This window comes from Macrobrachium nipponense, chromosome 21 (assembly GCF_015104395.2).
Source record: "Macrobrachium nipponense isolate FS-2020 chromosome 21, ASM1510439v2, whole genome shotgun sequence".
Taxonomy (NCBI): domain Eukaryota; kingdom Metazoa; phylum Arthropoda; class Malacostraca; order Decapoda; family Palaemonidae; genus Macrobrachium; species Macrobrachium nipponense.
The window spans coordinates 41,631,620-41,648,382 of NC_087212.1; the positions used below are offsets into that span (position 1 = coordinate 41,631,620).

At 40.5% G+C, this 16,763-nt stretch overlaps 1 protein-coding gene and 1 long non-coding RNA gene across 3 annotated transcripts in view; one reads left to right on the forward strand and one right to left on the reverse strand.

Moving 5' to 3' along the window:
- LOC135197963 (uncharacterized) overlaps positions 1-2,583 on the reverse strand; it is a 25,355-nt gene extending 22,772 nt beyond the window's left edge. The window contains exon 1 of the long non-coding RNA XR_010310702.1: positions 2,492-2,583. This is a non-coding gene — a long non-coding RNA (uncharacterized LOC135197963). The remainder of the gene's footprint in view (positions 1-2,491) is intronic.
- A 398-nt stretch (positions 2,584-2,981) lies between these two features.
- Positions 2,982-16,763, forward strand: part of LOC135197962 (uncharacterized) — a 58,532-nt gene continuing 44,750 nt past the window's right edge. For both annotated transcript variants that reach the window (XM_064225261.1, XM_064225262.1), the window contains exon 1: positions 2,982-4,743. In XM_064225261.1, the coding sequence (XP_064081331.1) occupies positions 3,131-4,743 (1,613 nt within the window). In that variant the 5' untranslated portion in view covers positions 2,982-3,130. The remainder of the gene's footprint in view (positions 4,744-16,763) is intronic.

Sequence of the window (16,763 nt, forward strand, 5' to 3'; positions counted from 1 at the left end):
TGATGCATTATCATAAAACTGTTTCCATGAATTCTAGTTGTCATAGTAAGCTATAATGATAAAATGCTTTAATATTTATAATATACTTTAATACATAGGCTAATTTCACCAATTTCCACATTTTGTGTAAGTCTTATAACCAGTTTGGAGGGTGAACATATACCAATTGGCAACAGAGAGAGAGAGAGAAAGGAAGGTGAAGGAAGGAAGAAGGACAGGGGTGGCGGTGGAGGTGGGGGGAGAGGGTAGGTGGAGCTTTTTACACATGTTCGTATCCATTTCTGGATAATGGAGTGTTTGTCTCTTGGTACAAGGACAAGTGTCGTTATTCTTCACAATTCGTGATTCACGATACCCTTATAAATTACAGCACTGGGTGTAATACACTATAGCAAAATCTCGTTCTGATACGAGTGTTCATTACAGAAGTATTGCCAAAAAACGTGCTTCCACTGTCTCTGAAACCCATAGTAGGTATGCTGCTTAGTTGTCAATCAAGTTTATTTGTAATCAAGTATTTTTTACAAGCTAGCTATTGTATAAATTTGTATTTTTCTCAATCAAAACATATGCTCCTCAGTGCTAACTTTCATCTTTTAACGACCTTCTGGTCATTGCAAATTCGGCCCCATTAATTTCTTATGGTGCGAAAACAGACAGAGGCTCAGGGAGCGAAAGCGATTGCGTCACACTACGGCGATAATCCGGCAGTAAAACATCTTCATATATCCAAAAAGTAAATAATAAAGATATATATGTGCATTATGATTATAACAATTACATGAATAGCTGATAACAATCTGCATAACTGGTAAACTGTTCTGCAAGAAAGTTGAGTATAGCAATTCATTTACAATTGGTACGAAAGTCAAGATGTCGTGACGTCATAACACAAGACTTAAAAGAACGTTCTAATTCCGAAAAATAATTATTTAAATTTGAGTCAGAATCGAGTTACTTTTTCAATAATGAATATTTTCAAATTAATCATCATAAATATGTAAAATATTGATGTTTTACTATTTACTTAAAAAATTATCTAGTGCACGCTTCATCGCCTTCTTCTAACAAAACAATAGTTTCCTTAAAAACGTTGTGGCCAGGGACCGTGTTCCGATTGTTGTGATGAAAGTGCCCCAGCGTCTATGGGTAAAAGCAGTCTGCGATTTATCACAGTAAATAGGAAGTTTGTTGACACAAGTGACTACGCAAACATCGAGGTGGCGTCAATCTTCTTTATTTAAGCGTAAGTAAAAATTTCAAAAGCATTTTGGTGAAATTTGCACTGCGTTGGCCACCCTTTTCACTACCCTCTGTTTAAGGCTTTAAATTTGGCCTTAATTTCTAACTTTGGAGAAAATACTTACTTCGAAAGGAGAGTAGAGGTCTTTAGCTGCGTCTCTCACCTACAAGAAGTCACGACTTATGAACATCTCCAGTGTCAGGACGCGTTATAAGTACTTTTTCGGAGGGTGGCCATCCGTGACCGTCGGTGTGTTGGGCCAGTCCATGCGGTTGTTTACCGTAATGGGAGTGTACCATCGTCAGGTACAACCCACTGCACAAGGCTAGCCTTGGCTGAGATGAATTTCTGTATTTCACTCTTAAGATTTATTATTCTGAGGATCATTAGGATGGGAGTTAACTCACCAACCAGGCAGGGACCCAGCCCCTAGGTTAGGTTAGGGACGAGTGAATTTGGATAAACTCCAACTTTGATGGGAGCCTAGATCAAGTTAGTAGGTAGTAATCTAGGTGGAGGCAAAACTCGTATTAGGTACAGAAAGCCACTAGGACAGGAAAGGTCCTGGTGACTGTACTCTGTTTTTTTCCATGTCCATCCGCCTGTGGTGTTTGCGTATGGTAACACTGCATTCCGGGCTTTACATAGTTACATTGCTTACATTCAACAATAATAATAGTATCCTATTTCGAATATTAATGGTGTAATTTGCGTACTGGAGTTTATTAAAACACTTATCAGTTGCAAATGTACTCCCAGATATCCTTTTATTTACCTAAAACTTACACATAGCATAACTAGTATTTAAAGCCTGGGATGCAGTATTGCCATGCGAAAACACTACAGGTAGGTGGACAGATGGAAAAAAACAGAGTACCTATAGCCTAGTTAGGTAGCTACTATCAATATTGGATACTACCTAGGCATAAAAGGGTGGGGAATACACACACACACGATTGATTCACGCCTATGTTAATGGTCAGAGCATTAAAAAAAACACAGGTAACCATTTGGAGAATTCTAGGTACTACCTAGCAAGGTAGAGGTACCTATGGGTGGTTGGCGAGTGAAGTATCAAAGAATAGGTAGTGGGTAGCTACCTAGGTAGTACCTACTACCCCTACTAGGTAACCTGTCTCTCATAATAGATCTCCTCCTATGAATACCAAAACAGTAGTAAGTCGGTGTAACAAACAGAAATTAGGTAATACAATTTCCAAATGGGTTCAGGGGAACTTGGCTACCTACCAGGTAGGTAGGTTCTAGGTAGTAGGTAGGTAGCTAGTATGACTTTTCTCTGGCCCTACCCTGACATGTCACTTCAAAACAAAAGCAGATGAACTTACAAATAGGAACAATTGACTTTCGGTGAATGTGGGATGCATATATCAGACGTGGGATTACTGTCGCCTGAGGAAACTGTTTCACCCAAAACTAATCCGCGAAGAGAAATCACAATCAATAAAAGAATCGGCGAATAATACAAATTCTCCTTCATGATTGTAAACACTGGAGTACAGACGTACCAACACCCGCGATTAACGATGAGTTGAATGATGAAAATGCACAATTTGAAAGCATAATATGAAGTCAAATATTACTTTTAAAAGTTTAAATTTATTATAATTTGATATCTAAATGGGCTGATGGATAAAAATATTTAGTATTTTACAAAAAATACTATGTTGATGAACACGAAGGGTTTGCTGTCATGTTAAAAGTGCTGCCATCTTTCGACCCTATCAATAACCATTCTTCTCAGTGTGCACTTACGATCGGGAAAGAACACGCTGACGAAGTTGTATAGTTTTAGTTCATATTTGATCAAGTTTAACCCATTAGAGGGAAGTGGTCTTCGTAGAAGGCCTCAACACACCCACCTCAGTCATGGACGTGTGCAAGGAGGCAAACATAACCTCTAGAAGTGAAGTGGAAGTGGGCGGTGGAACTACGGAGGAGACGCTTGCCAAGCAGCCACAGGCAGAAGAGTCACACGAAAATCAGGAATGTGATCTCCTCCCTAAGCCCACTTTATCCGAGTCCTCCTTATCGAGTGTTAGCTTTAGTTCGGCAAAATCTAGAATGAGCATGGAGGACGCCCACGAAGGCCAGGAGAACGGCGAAGTCTTCATGAACGGGATAAGTCAGGCGCAAGACGGTAGCCCCACAATAACATCCACGACCTCTAATTCAATTTGCAATTCTTTCGACCTGGATAAGTTTCACGGCGATCATAATGACGAAAGGAGTGACGACGAGGCTAATTTTGAGGTGTCAGAGCTCATCAATGAAATCCTACATCAGTCGTCTTATTTGGACGACGGGGGTCTCAATGGCTTAGAGTTTGTAGACTCCTTACCAGATGCTTTGGAAGGTGGGGGGGATGACATAGATGTTACAACCTCAGAACAGGTGTTACCCATTTACACTAATATGAAGGATGAGAGAGTCTCGTCTCCTGATTCTGATTCTAACATGACCACGGCCAGTGAGGGTTCCTCCTCGTCGACGAGTCAGCTGTCAGCTGCTTCCACTCATGCTTCAGATTTATTAAGCTATATAGGGCCTGAGAAAAGAAAACTATTTAAGCAACTCATTAGTTCCTCGGAAATGTCAGAAGTCGAGTTTAAGACACAAATTGATGATGTTACAGATCCGTCACGAGCATTTGATGTAGATAATTTAGAGGTGCTAAGTCTGACAGTTCCAAGCAGCACAATTGAGAAATTGAGAGCATTAGATCCTGTCAATGGATTGGGTATATTAGAAATACCAACAGATTCAGGTATCCTAGGGGTGGGGTCGCTGGAGGAATTGACATCTCAGAATGGTGACGAAAGCAAATCAAACATAATGACGGAACCCACATCCAATATAATGACTGGCAGTACCTTGTCAGAAGAAACCAAAGAAGAGTTGGTCCAAGCAGAAGATCCTGTCATCAAAACGGCTTCCCAGGATGAGAGAGAAAGTCCGACTTATACCCAGCCAGTAGCAGACTTGACGTCTGCATGCGAGTCAAAGTTAGGAAACTGTGAAAGTGTTTTGCCATTAGAAAATCCAGAAGAGAGGGCTGTGACAATATGTGAATCAGGAGACATGATTGAAAGCTTAGAGGACATTAATTTACCAAACTCCTTGGTGAAAGAGGGCCCCAAATTCATTAGTGATATTGGTGAAACTCTGGCTGCACTGGAGACCCTATCCTTGGAGGGAAAAGTTATGGATGGAAGTGCAGAAATGCAAATTAGTCAGGTGATTTGCAGCTCAGAAGTAACAGAGGCAGTAGAATGTGAAAGTGTTGACGCTGTAAAAGACGATAATTCTATTAAGAGTGAAGTGGCAGGTGAGAAGTTAGTCTCGTCTGCAAATGAAACGTTACCCGTACCGTCAGAAGTTGAAAAGTTACAATTGCCATCGGATGTGGAAAGATTACAGATACCAGTCGAAGAGAAAACTGAAAATAATGCACCACAAAATTATGATTGTGCTTGCAAAAGGTAGGATGTTTTTCCCTGCCCTTATTCATGAATATGTACTGTTGTAATAGTGGCATTAACCTAGAGCAAGAGTACACTATGTAAATATGCATCCTCTAAAGGTACCCAGAAAACCTTATGGTAAACTTCTAACCTTGTATAAGGTGCAGTTTCTGGTTTGTTGCTTCTTTTTGGTCTCTCCGTGAAAGAAGTTTGCAAGGATACTGCCTAGTATTTCCTTACAGATAGGTGCAAGGCTTACTATATGATTTCCCTTTTTTCCGTGTGTTAACCAAAATGGAATTTACTGATTAACTTTAAGCACTGTGCTGCATAAGTCCTGTCGTGTTTCTTTTCCTTGTTAAACTGTTGTGGTCTTATAAAGTCTCCTTTCATTTTCATGGCATTTGTGATGTACTATTCTTTCTGCTTTGTGCCCAAATTCCTTTGCATTACAAGTATTTCAACATTGTAACTTTTAGTTTCTTCAGTACTATTAGGGTAAAAAACCGCATGGTACAGGGTTGGACCATGTACGATCAATGTGTACAACCCCAAAAAAAAGTACATTATAACGCGTCCTGACATCGGAGATGGGCATCAGACGCGACTTGTTGTTGGCGAGAAACGGAGCTAAAGACCTCTACTCCGGTGTCAGGACGCGTTATAATGTACTTTTCTTGGGGTTGTACACATTGATCGTACATGGTCCACCCATGTACCATGCGGTTTTTTACCCTATGTGTACAAATACTCTTTATTAATGTCTTCTTTATCTCTGTTGCTATCTCCATCCTAAAAGGGTCAGTTGCCTTGATAAGTCTTCTCCAACTGTTCTTATCAAAATCATCTTTCTCCCCAAAACCTTTCTCTGCCAAATCCTCCTGGTCTGGATCACTCACATTTACTCCTAAAACCTTGTTCACTGCTTCCTCCTTACTTATTCTTACCACATGTCCATACCATCTCAGTCTAGACTTTTCATGTCAGTAACCCTCACTACCCCTGCAGTTCAGAAAGATCCTCAAAATCCACCTCGGCATCCTGATTTCTTTTCTTTCTCTATTCTTCATGCTCATGTTTCTGGCCATACTACTTCATGACTGTCCAGATTATAGTGGAATATGTATGTTTTTGGTTTGGTGTTTGTTTTGTCAGACATTTTGTGACACTACTCATACTAAAAAAAAACAAAAAAAAAAAAAAAACCCCCCCCCCCCCCCCCCCCCCCCCCCCCCCATTTTCCTAAAGGCTGCCTTTAACATACTACTTTCAGCCTCAGCTTTCCTGCTGACATTAAGTAGATCATAAGTTTTTTAAATTCTCTTCTTGTTTTAAATATGTAATATACATAATGCCTCTTCTGTTTGGTACAAGTAACATTTCCCCAACCATCTTGCAGACACCATAACCTCAATTTTACCCACATTTACCTCACCACCCCATTCAAGAGATTACTACCACTCTCTTAGCCTTATTTGCAATTGTTCGGCCTCTGTCCCAGTAATTGTATAAAGCCCACCACTTAATTTGCTCTCATTTTAAAAACTAATTACATACATGGTCATAATCATGAATAGACATATAGGCTTCTTCATGTTTTACATTATTTTGTCATAATAAATATTTATTCTCACTGAGGAACTGTCCTGCATACATTGTTTATAACCACGAATAAACATACATTGGCTTAGTCTGTCATGATAGTCTTTGGATTTTACTAGTCAAAGCAAAATCGCATTCATATAGATTTCAATGAAATCTACAAGACATTCAAGAATGATGCAGCCACTGTCAGCCTTCATTATACACTATTATTTTTCCTGTGGAAAAATGGCAAAATTATAAATATATATTATTCTGACTTCTGTATTAATTATTAAAAACAAGTAAATCCAATATATCATCAATTTAGGTATGTTCCTCATTAGTATATGTTACCTGCCCGCAGATGGACAATGAACTGAGTAAAAAAAAAGTTCCCTCCACCACATTAATGTTCCAATGCGCATGTGCAGCTGTTTGGCCTGAGGTTCATCGATTGACATGAGCTGTTTACCCAGGCCGCCTGCGCAGGCCAGAAAAACTGCGCAGGTTGTCCACGCTAACGTTCAGTTATAACTGCACAGTTGGACTGTGCAGTTATAACTGCGCAGGCATAACTGCACGTTAGTGGCGGGCTTTATCTGCATACTGTATAATAGTTCCCATAGAGTTTCATCCCTAATCCCTTCACTCATTACATCGATAGGTCTAATTAGTGCAAAAAGAAATGGCTGAATTCTAATTCTTGGTGTGAACTAATCTTACTTCAAACATTTTTGTTTTGCACAGGCTGTTATTATTGCTGTCTGTATTGTCTTCTTTTCAGAGGAACAGTTCTAACAATGACTGGAGTGCATATACTGACCTAATTAGATATGTAATGTTTTTGTAACAACCTCACATTTGTCCCTGTTGTAAGGAAAAATTGATACTCTTTACAGAGTGGGTGGGTGGGCTCCCCACTCCCTCACAAGCCTTTAGCTTGTCAACTGTTTTTGGTGAAGGTATCCATAAAAAAAGACATCAGTTGTTCCTTTTCATATATGGAGTCATCCCACTGCATGTGCATTGATGGCTGTTGTACTGAATGAGAAAACCATAGAGTAATTAAGGATTTGTGTTCTTTAGGATGGATTTATGAAAATTTTTTTATATTGTGCCATAGGTATGTATTTTTAGTCATGTTTTGGATGTTATACATCACAATGATCATCTCATTTTAGAGCATTCCTGGGCAGCCATGATACCAAATCTCATTAATTTTAGTCAGATCTGGGTGGTGTGTAGGACATTTCACCAATTTTTGTGTTGCTGATCCATGCCAGCAATATTCCAATGTTCCCTATAGGGTAACCTATATATATATATATATATATATATATATATATATATATATAAGCGAATCCCACAGGAAAATGATAGTCAGAAATCCAAGCGCTTTCGTCTTTACTCAGACATTGTCGAAAGCGCTTGGATTTCTGACTATCATTTTCCTGTGGGATTTGCTTATTTTATGAAGTCACGTGCATCTTCCTTGTTTCTTTAAGTATATATATATATCATATATTATATATATATATAATATATTATTATATATATATAGATATATATATATATATATATATAATATATATATATAATCACTATATTTACTACCAATATGTAACCATTATTGCAACCACAAGGAAGACTGACCTAGCCTCTGTTGTTACTTAACTATGGCCAGATGGGAGAAAGGGAAGTGGGGTTAGGTAAGGGGGTTTGAGGGGAAGGTTGAGTTTGGGTTTTTTCAGCCTATAGGAGTACAGTGGGTTGAGAACTGATGTATGAGGTAGGACATTGTTGGTGAGAGAAGAGAAGCTTTTTTGATTCAGGGGGAAGAATGGAGGTTTGGAGGATGTTGTGGTGGTAGGTGCTGTGTGGATAGTAATGGGGGTAATGGCTTCAGTGAAGGATTATTTGTGAGAATGGACGATAAAAGTTTATGGTTGTCAGTTGTTACTTAGCTGTCCATGTTAATGGAAGTATACCACTTTCTGATTCTTCTGTTGTGGGAACTACTCCAACATGGGGTTATTGCTCTTGCTGTCATTGATGGGAATTGTTGGGGGTTGTCATTCCCACTTTTGTTGAGTTTAAGAAGAATTTTGTATACTATTAGGGAAATTCCCATGGTATATGTTTTGCATAACAATTGGGCATACAGTGGACCCCTCGTATTCGCGTTCTCCAGATTCGCGGACTCACACATTCGCGGGTTTCACTTGGGAACGTTTCCCCGCATTATTCACGGAAAATTCGCGCATTCGCAGTATTTTTCTATGATAAATATCCACAAATTCCTAGTTTTTTTGATGAATTTCATCATAAAATGCACTTTTTGTGATAAAATTATTTAAAAACCAAGTATGAAAATTTTAGTGGGTTTTTCTTGAGTTTTTACTAACAAAATAGGCTGTTTTTAGCATTTTTATAGGAGTTCCAAACATTCGCGGGTTCTAACTATTCACGGGGGGGGTCTGGTACGCATCCTCCGCGAATACTGGGGGACCACTGTATTGGACAAAAGAGTTATGCATTTGAGAACACCTTTATTGTAATTCTGTAGGATTGGCATTTAATCTGAAATTTTTATGAGTACTGGGGTACATAGCTGAAGGTATATGTTACATTTGTTCTGATGGAAAGATTGCAAACAGTTGCATTTGAATCGATAGAATTATTAGTAAATAATACTAGCAAAGTACCAGTATAATACATGTATTATGGGAAAGTAGATTCAGATGGTCAAAGGTATTTAAAATTAAACAACAGTAAAAGTAGATATGTACATTTGTTGATAGAATGTTGTTATATTGCTAAGAAATTTGTTTTAAATACAATAAAAATGACAGGAGATTTGGATTCTTGGGTTCATCAAACCTTTGGCACTGGTTGGCAATCTACAGAGGTTTTCAGACTTGGCTCTCATTTTTTTGTAATTAACTTTCAGTTTGGCTTTCATCTTACTTTTTGTTTGTGAGTGGGCTGTGCATTTGTTATTGATAGATTTCTTAAAAAGTGGTCAGATATGTAGTTTTTTTTTTCTGACTTAATAGTTCATTGTAGGAGACAAATTTAAGAAATAAATACTGTTTACAATTAACAATGAATAAATCACTTGCATTGATCACTTGATCTAATAAATTCTTGAAGAGTACTGTTCTTATCATCAACAGGTAGTTTGTTGGATGTGAAGAAGTTCCCATAGTTACTGGCATTAAATATTTTTCAATGCAATTTCCATCCATGGGATCTAGTTTGAGTTCTGATTAGGGTCAATAGATTCCTGTAGTGAATTATTAAAACCTTAGAATATCTTGAAAATGCTGTTTCTTCTTTATTAACCTCTTAATCGGTGCTTTTCTATAGAGTAAACATTCTATTATTTCTATAGAGTAAACATTCTATTAACCTCTAAATCAGTGCTTTTTTATAGAGTAAAGTAAACTTTCTAGCTGCCTCTGATATTCATAGTAGTCTTAGTTTGATTGCTTTTGCCTGTTTCACTTCTAGTTTTCTATGCCCTTCTGGAAGAGTGCCTTTGGACAGCTTACTAAAAATGAGGTCCAGTAAACGGAAAAATATATATATGTATATATATTATATAGAAAGTTGTAAGCTACTAGTGATATTAATTCCTAGAGTCCTCTCATGATTAAAAGCTCTGTCTTGCCAAGTAGGTCATACTTTGGCATTCTTGTGTTATAACTTATGCACATTACCTTGCATTTATCAAATTTTAATGATATTGCAATTTTACTGTTTACCTGGTCTTCTGGTAACTGTTGTATTATTTTTGTGTCATGCAAGTCACTCATTTTGCTAGTCAGCCCAGTCTGTTATTTCTGTGGATAATGAAGAGCAAAAGGCTAAGTACTGAACCCAAAGGGACACCACTTGTGAAATTTTGCTTAGAAAACTGTGACCCTTTGATAACTGAAGTGTAGGTGCATGTGTTAGGAAAAATACAAATTTCTTTTCAATTTGATATTTCTTCTTTTAATGTTAATTTTTTTATTTGATACCATGTCAAATTCCATCTGTAAATCCAAGTTTTTAATCTCTGAAGAAAAAAGTTTTCTCACATAGTTAGGTTATTAAAATTAAAATGTATGTGCTTGCAACTTACAGGACATGAGTTCAAGTCCTGCTTGAGAGCAGAATTTGATTTTATTACAGTTGTAGAAGCCTTATACTATATCAGAAAATATGATTAAAACGACAACAGTTTTGAGTGTTTTTTATGGAAGTGCAGTATATTTGAGGTACTGCTTGAGAGCTGATTTAATTATCAGCCTAATATTTATATATGTCATGTGAAAAGTCATTAACAAATCATGGATACCAGCATATTACAAGAGAGCCTTGTATGGAAGTATACTTAAGGTAGATAGAAAGTAGGCACAAAAAGTGGTGATGACATCCCAACAATGCAAAGAAGCTCTCTCTCCATGTAACTACATACCACGTATGTTAGTTACCAGAGTTGTTACCTTACAACTTGGGAGAGACAAGTTCTAATCCGGCTTGAGATCTGAAATTCAAGTTTTATTAGAATTTCATTGCTTTACTTGCATTATATGTACTAGCGTGTCAAAGAAGAAATTCAAAATATTGGTTGAACATGATCTTCTTGGTGATGGAATTCATGGCCTGTAGTTTTCTGTTCATCTCTTGAAACCTTGAATATTTTGCAGCTCTCAGTCATTTATTACATTTCTTACGTATAAGAATGTTGATAAATGTCCTAAGAAGTAACTAGCAGTTGTTTCTGCTGCTTTGATCACTCTAGGTTAGAATCCATTAGGACCTTGGGACTTGCTTGGGTTTAGTTTTCCTACTTTCACTTTTACCATTTCCTCTGTTAAGTCTGTTTTCTGTAATAGTTTATTTCTTTTGAATGTTAGAGAAATATATACCGTACATCATTAAGAATTTTTTATGTGTTTTCCTCGGTGTGCAAATTGGACATTAATAATATTGCCATATGCATTTTTAGAGCCCTAGTTTTACTCTTTTGTTGGTTTTCTACTGTTTATCTATAAAAACAAAATTTTTTTTTTTTTCAACATACAGTCCCATTTTTGGCTTCAAACTTTGCCTTCCAAATTGATCAGTCTGCCATTAGGTTGAGCTCTTCTATATGTATTTCCATCTCCTGCATTGCTGTAAATTTGCCAGTGTGCCTTCTGTATGCCCCTGGTTGCCTAGCAGTATCCCTACTAAGTCTTGTTTGAGAGGGTAAGTCTTAAGCAAAAGAAAATATTTAGTTGTTCGATAAACAGTTCACTGTTATAATGGTTATGTTTGCCATTCTTTCTTATAAGCAGTACTACTCTATAACAAAAATTATATTTGCATAGCATTCACGTAATTGAAGAGATTATACTAAGAAAATATTTAGGGTAGCTATGTAGTACGTACTGTATTTGTACCGTATTTGCCAGCATTTAAGTTGATCTTGTGTATAAATTGACCCCCAAAATTCTTTGGTGTAATTCATGCTTAGGCCCATCTTTGCCTGATAAGGCAACCCCCAAAACTAAGGTAGCACCACTTTCCCAAATGCAGAAAATAAAGATATTTGTGATTCAACTTTAGAATTATCAAGGGTTAACTCCTATAGTTAGCCTGTATAAACTAATGTACCTTACCTGTTGGTATCACTCATTGGCCACACCAATCAAGTGTTACACAGCAGAAAAATAAGGCCAAATCACTTCCATTATATTACTTCCGTGTTCTCAAAGACCTTGTAATTTTTACTGAAACATGACATGATTTATTCATTTTTACTTTTAAATAGATAACACCAGAAATATTGGTGATACAATACAGTAGTATAAAGAAAACCAAACCAAGATGCACTTGCCATTTGTTATTTGCCTTTACATGGTGTTGACTTTCAGGCATTTACGATAAGTATGCAAGTACCTTGTAGTACTGCATAATATACCATTTCTAAAAGAATCTGCATGATTTTTTTACTTATGGGACAGGTCCAACACCTAGTTTGTATAGTATACGTAGTGCAAATTCTCTCCTACAACTGCTTGACCACTATGCGTTCAAGGTTGTCTCATTGATCATATGTCAACAAGTACTTCAGCTAGAGCGCACTCATTATGGGGCGCTAAGTTATGTGAAGCCAAAAACACTGGTTTTATACATTCAACTTCCCTGGCAGATATATACTTAGCTATAGACTCCGTCGTCCCCGACAGAAATTTGAATTTCGCAGCACACGCTACAGGTAGGTCAGGTGATCTACAGCCACTGCCGCTGGGTGGCAGGAATAGGAACCATCCCATTTTCTAAGACAGATTTTCTCTGTCGCGGGTAGCCACAACATCGTTGTTGTTACCTCCTCACTTGATTTTCGTATTTTCATCGCCGTTGATCTTCTGGACTGTCTTTTTGGTGACGTATTTGGATCTGTGGTTTGGCATACGTTTTTTGGATTTTGGCTTCGGATTTTGCTCAAAAATGTCTGATTCTAGCTGCGAAGTTAGAAGATGTGTGAATGAGGGTTGTTTGGTGAGGCTACCGAAAGTGTCGTTAGATCCTCACAAGGTATGCAAGAAGTGTAGGGGATATGAATGCACTAGAAATAACACGTGTGATGAATGTGTGAATATGGATGAGGAAGGATGGAAGACCCTAGATTCCTACTTAAGGAAACTAGAGAGAGATAGGGTTAGAAAGGCTGTCTCTAGAAGCATGAGTAGATCTCGCTCTAACGAGCCAGTTAGTATAACTAACCCCCAATTAATTGCATCCTCACATGCAGTATCAACCTCTCCTGTAGCAGATGTTGCAAGTTCTGCTGCGGAGATTGCAAATTTGAAGTCCGCATTAAGAAGGATGGAGCTTGAAATGCAAGCTATTAAAGGTAAGAATGTGGAAAGTGACATAAGTGTCCCCAGTGTAATGGAGGGTGCGTCTGATCGGCTCTGTCTCGCTCCCAGACCTAGACCTCTTCCAAGCTCCCAGGCCCAGAGGAGAAGGAATGTCGACAGTCATACGGAGGTTACGGAGAATCCCCACCGGTCAGGCGTCCCCTCGGCAGAATCTGTAGCGTCCCAGACTGCCAAGGATCGCCATTGGAAGGGCATCCTAAAAGAGTGCTTTTCGTCATCCGATTCGTCTCCTCGAAGAAGTGGATGGACTTCCGACGAACTGTCGCGTCCGATCAAGAGGAGTTGGAAAGCTCCGACGTTGGACTCGAGCCTGGAACGTTTCCTGGACGATTCTCCCTACGAGAGGAAAAGAGCCAAGAGGACAAAATCTCGATCTCCTACGCCTTCCAGAGCGCATTCTCCTATTCATGGCAAAGAAAAGGAAGAAACCGCGATGGACATTCTACTTAAAATGCAGGAACAAATTTCCTCTTTAGTAGGAGTATTGAGAAAAGACCTTCCGAGGAGAAAGGACGATTTTCTTCCTGTTAAGAGATCTCGTCCTACGGGCGTTCCGGACTCCAGACTTATCTCCTCTACTCCTCGTACGTGTATAGAGAGGAATAAAGAAAGAAGGACGAAAACTCATAGGATTGAGACGCCACATACGGACAATGACGAAAAGTGTCCGAGTCGGACAGAACCACCCAGGTGCTCGGCGCCAGAATTGGACGACTCGGACAGGAAAAAGTGTCCTACGCGGACGGCGCCAACCAGACACCATTCGCCAGACGCGGACAGCCCGGACAGGCGGATATGTCCTATGCGGACAACTATGTCCAAGCGACTCGTGCCGATTGCGGACAACCTTGACAAGGCAGACAGCCTGGATTGGACAAAACGTCGTGCGCAGGCAACTCCGTCCAGGCGCCAGAAGCGGACAAGACGGACAGGCAGAAGTGTTGTACTGGAATGACACCAGCCAAGCGCCAAGTTCCATATGTGTACAGCTTGGACAGACGACACGGTCCGAGACGGACAGATACGTCCAAGCGCATTGAACAAACCAGACTTTCGGCAACGGTTAAGCACCAAGCGCCAAGATTTTCCTCAAAAGAATCATACGGAGAAATCAACCAGGAAGCGTCTCTTTATGATTTGGACCAGGAGCGGATTTTTCTGGACAGAGACGAAAGGTGCCGCACAGGCGGCCGTCGTCCTGTTCACGATATGTCCGTTTCTGGTGGAAATCTGCCGCAAGCACAGCTGTCTCCTGAGAAGAATGCAATATGTCGCACAGGCGGCCGTCATTCTTGTCAGGAGGACTTAGATGATGATCGGGTTTTTTCTCAGGATCGGCATTCGCCGGACAGGGACGCAAGATGCCGCACAGGCGGCCGTCGCCCTTGTCGGGAGGGAGCTGATTCTGCGAAGAGCCCTTCACCTTGCGAGAAGAGACATTCTCCCTCGGCTAATAATGATTCTCCGGGGGAACTTGCATTGGAAGATGTCTCTGACACTGAAGATCAAAAGAGGCTGGACTATCGGACTACAAAGCGTTGGCTGCGCTTTTGCTCCAAGAATTTGGAGATTCTTTGAGTCCTGCCGCTCCTCCGTCTCCTCGGTCGCTTTTCACGAGCGCGAAAACCTCAAAGTCGTCCTCCTTCCTGAAGATGCGGCCGACAATTTCCATGAAGAAGGCTTTGCAGTCTTTTGGAAATTGGCTTAACTCCAAGAAGGAGGCGGGAAAGACTGTCTTTACCTGCCCTCCCTCCAGACTTTCTGGGAGGAGGGGTATCTGGTATGAGACAGGCGAAGCAATGGGACTCGGCCTCCCAGCTACTGCAGAGGCAGATTTTTCAACGCTGGTGGACGCGTCGAGGAGACACTCTCTATCTTCAGCCAAGACAACTTGGGGAATGTCTGAAATGGACCATCTCCTCAAGGGATTGTTCCATGTCTTGGAAGTTTTCAACTTTCTGGACTGGTCCCTTGGGGTGATGGCCAAGAGGACACAAGACAATGAACAACTGAGCCCCGATGTCCTTAATAGTATTTTGACTTGTATGGACAAGGCAGTGGAAGACGGATCGGGAGAAGTGGCCTCCCTTTTCGGGGCGGGAATACTTAAGAAGAGAACTGTATTCAGTTCTTTTCTTACGAAAGCTGTCTCTCCGGCACAGAGGTCGTCCCTTCTGTACGCTCCTCTGTCTAACCAGCTTTTCCCTTCTCAGTTAGTGAGAGATATTTCTCACTCACTTACTGAGAAGGCGACACAAGATCTTCTGGTTCAGTCAACCCAAAGGCCGAGGACAGCTGTTCCTGCCATGAAGGGGGAGAGACGGATCCCAAAGCCGCCCTTTCGAGGGAGTTCGTCTTCTAGATCCTCCTTTAAGAAGAGAGGAGCAGAAAGAAGAGGTAGGTCTTCTGCCTTTAGACCTACCAAGAAAAGCAAGTGAACCTTAAGTCCTCCAAACACCAGTAGGCGCCAGACTTCTGAACTTTGCAGAAGAATGGGCGTCGAGAGGGGCGGACAACTGGTCCCTCTCAATTGTGAGGAGAGGATATATCATCCCCTTCAGGGACAGACCTCCCTTGACGTCTACTCCGAGGGAACTGTCGGCGAAGTACGCGGACTCTGTCAAGAGGAAGACCCTTCTTCAACTAGTAGAACAAATGTTGGACAAGGAGGCCATAGATTTAGTACAGGATCCACACACTCAGGGCTTTTACAATCGACTGTTCCTCGTACCAAAAGCCTCGGGAGGGTGGAGACCTGTCCTGGATGTGAGCGCACTGAACCGATTCGTAGAGAAACAGAAGTTCTCTATGGAAACATCCAACTTGGTTCTGGCGGCTCAGCGTCCAGGAGATTGGATGGCCTCCTTGGATCTACAAGACGTATATTTTCACGTCCCTCTGCATCCGTCATCGAGGAAATATCTACGATTCATGATGCAGGGAAGGGTCTTTCAATTCAGGGCCATGTGCTTCGGCCTGTCTACGGCTCCTCAAGTGTTCACCAACCTGATGAGGAACGTAGCACGGTGGCTTCATCTGGAGGGGGTGAACATATCCCTCTATCTGGACGACTGGCTAATAAGGGCCAAATCAAAACAACAATGTTTGGAGGACTTGGAAACGACTTTGAATATCGTTCGCTCACTCGGACTGCTCATGAACCTCGAGAAGTCTCAGATGATCCCAGCCAGGACATTGTCTATCTGGGGATTCAGATGGATTCTCCGGGTTTTCGAGCATTTCCATCGCAAGACAGAATTGCTCGAGGCTTGGAGAAAGTCTCAACCTTCTTAGGGAAAGAACGAAGCTCAGCGAGGGAATGGTTAAGTCTTCTGGGCACCCTTTCGTCGCTGGAGCAGTTCGTTTCCCTAGGGAGGCTCAATCTGAGACCTCTGCAATTTTACCTGCAAAGAATGTGGGACAGAAAGAAAGGGGATCTTTCGGATCAGTTTCCCATTCTACAAGAAATAAAATTACACCTGAGGTGGTGTTTAACCCCGCTTCAGAAGAACGAAGGTATATCCCTTGCGATTC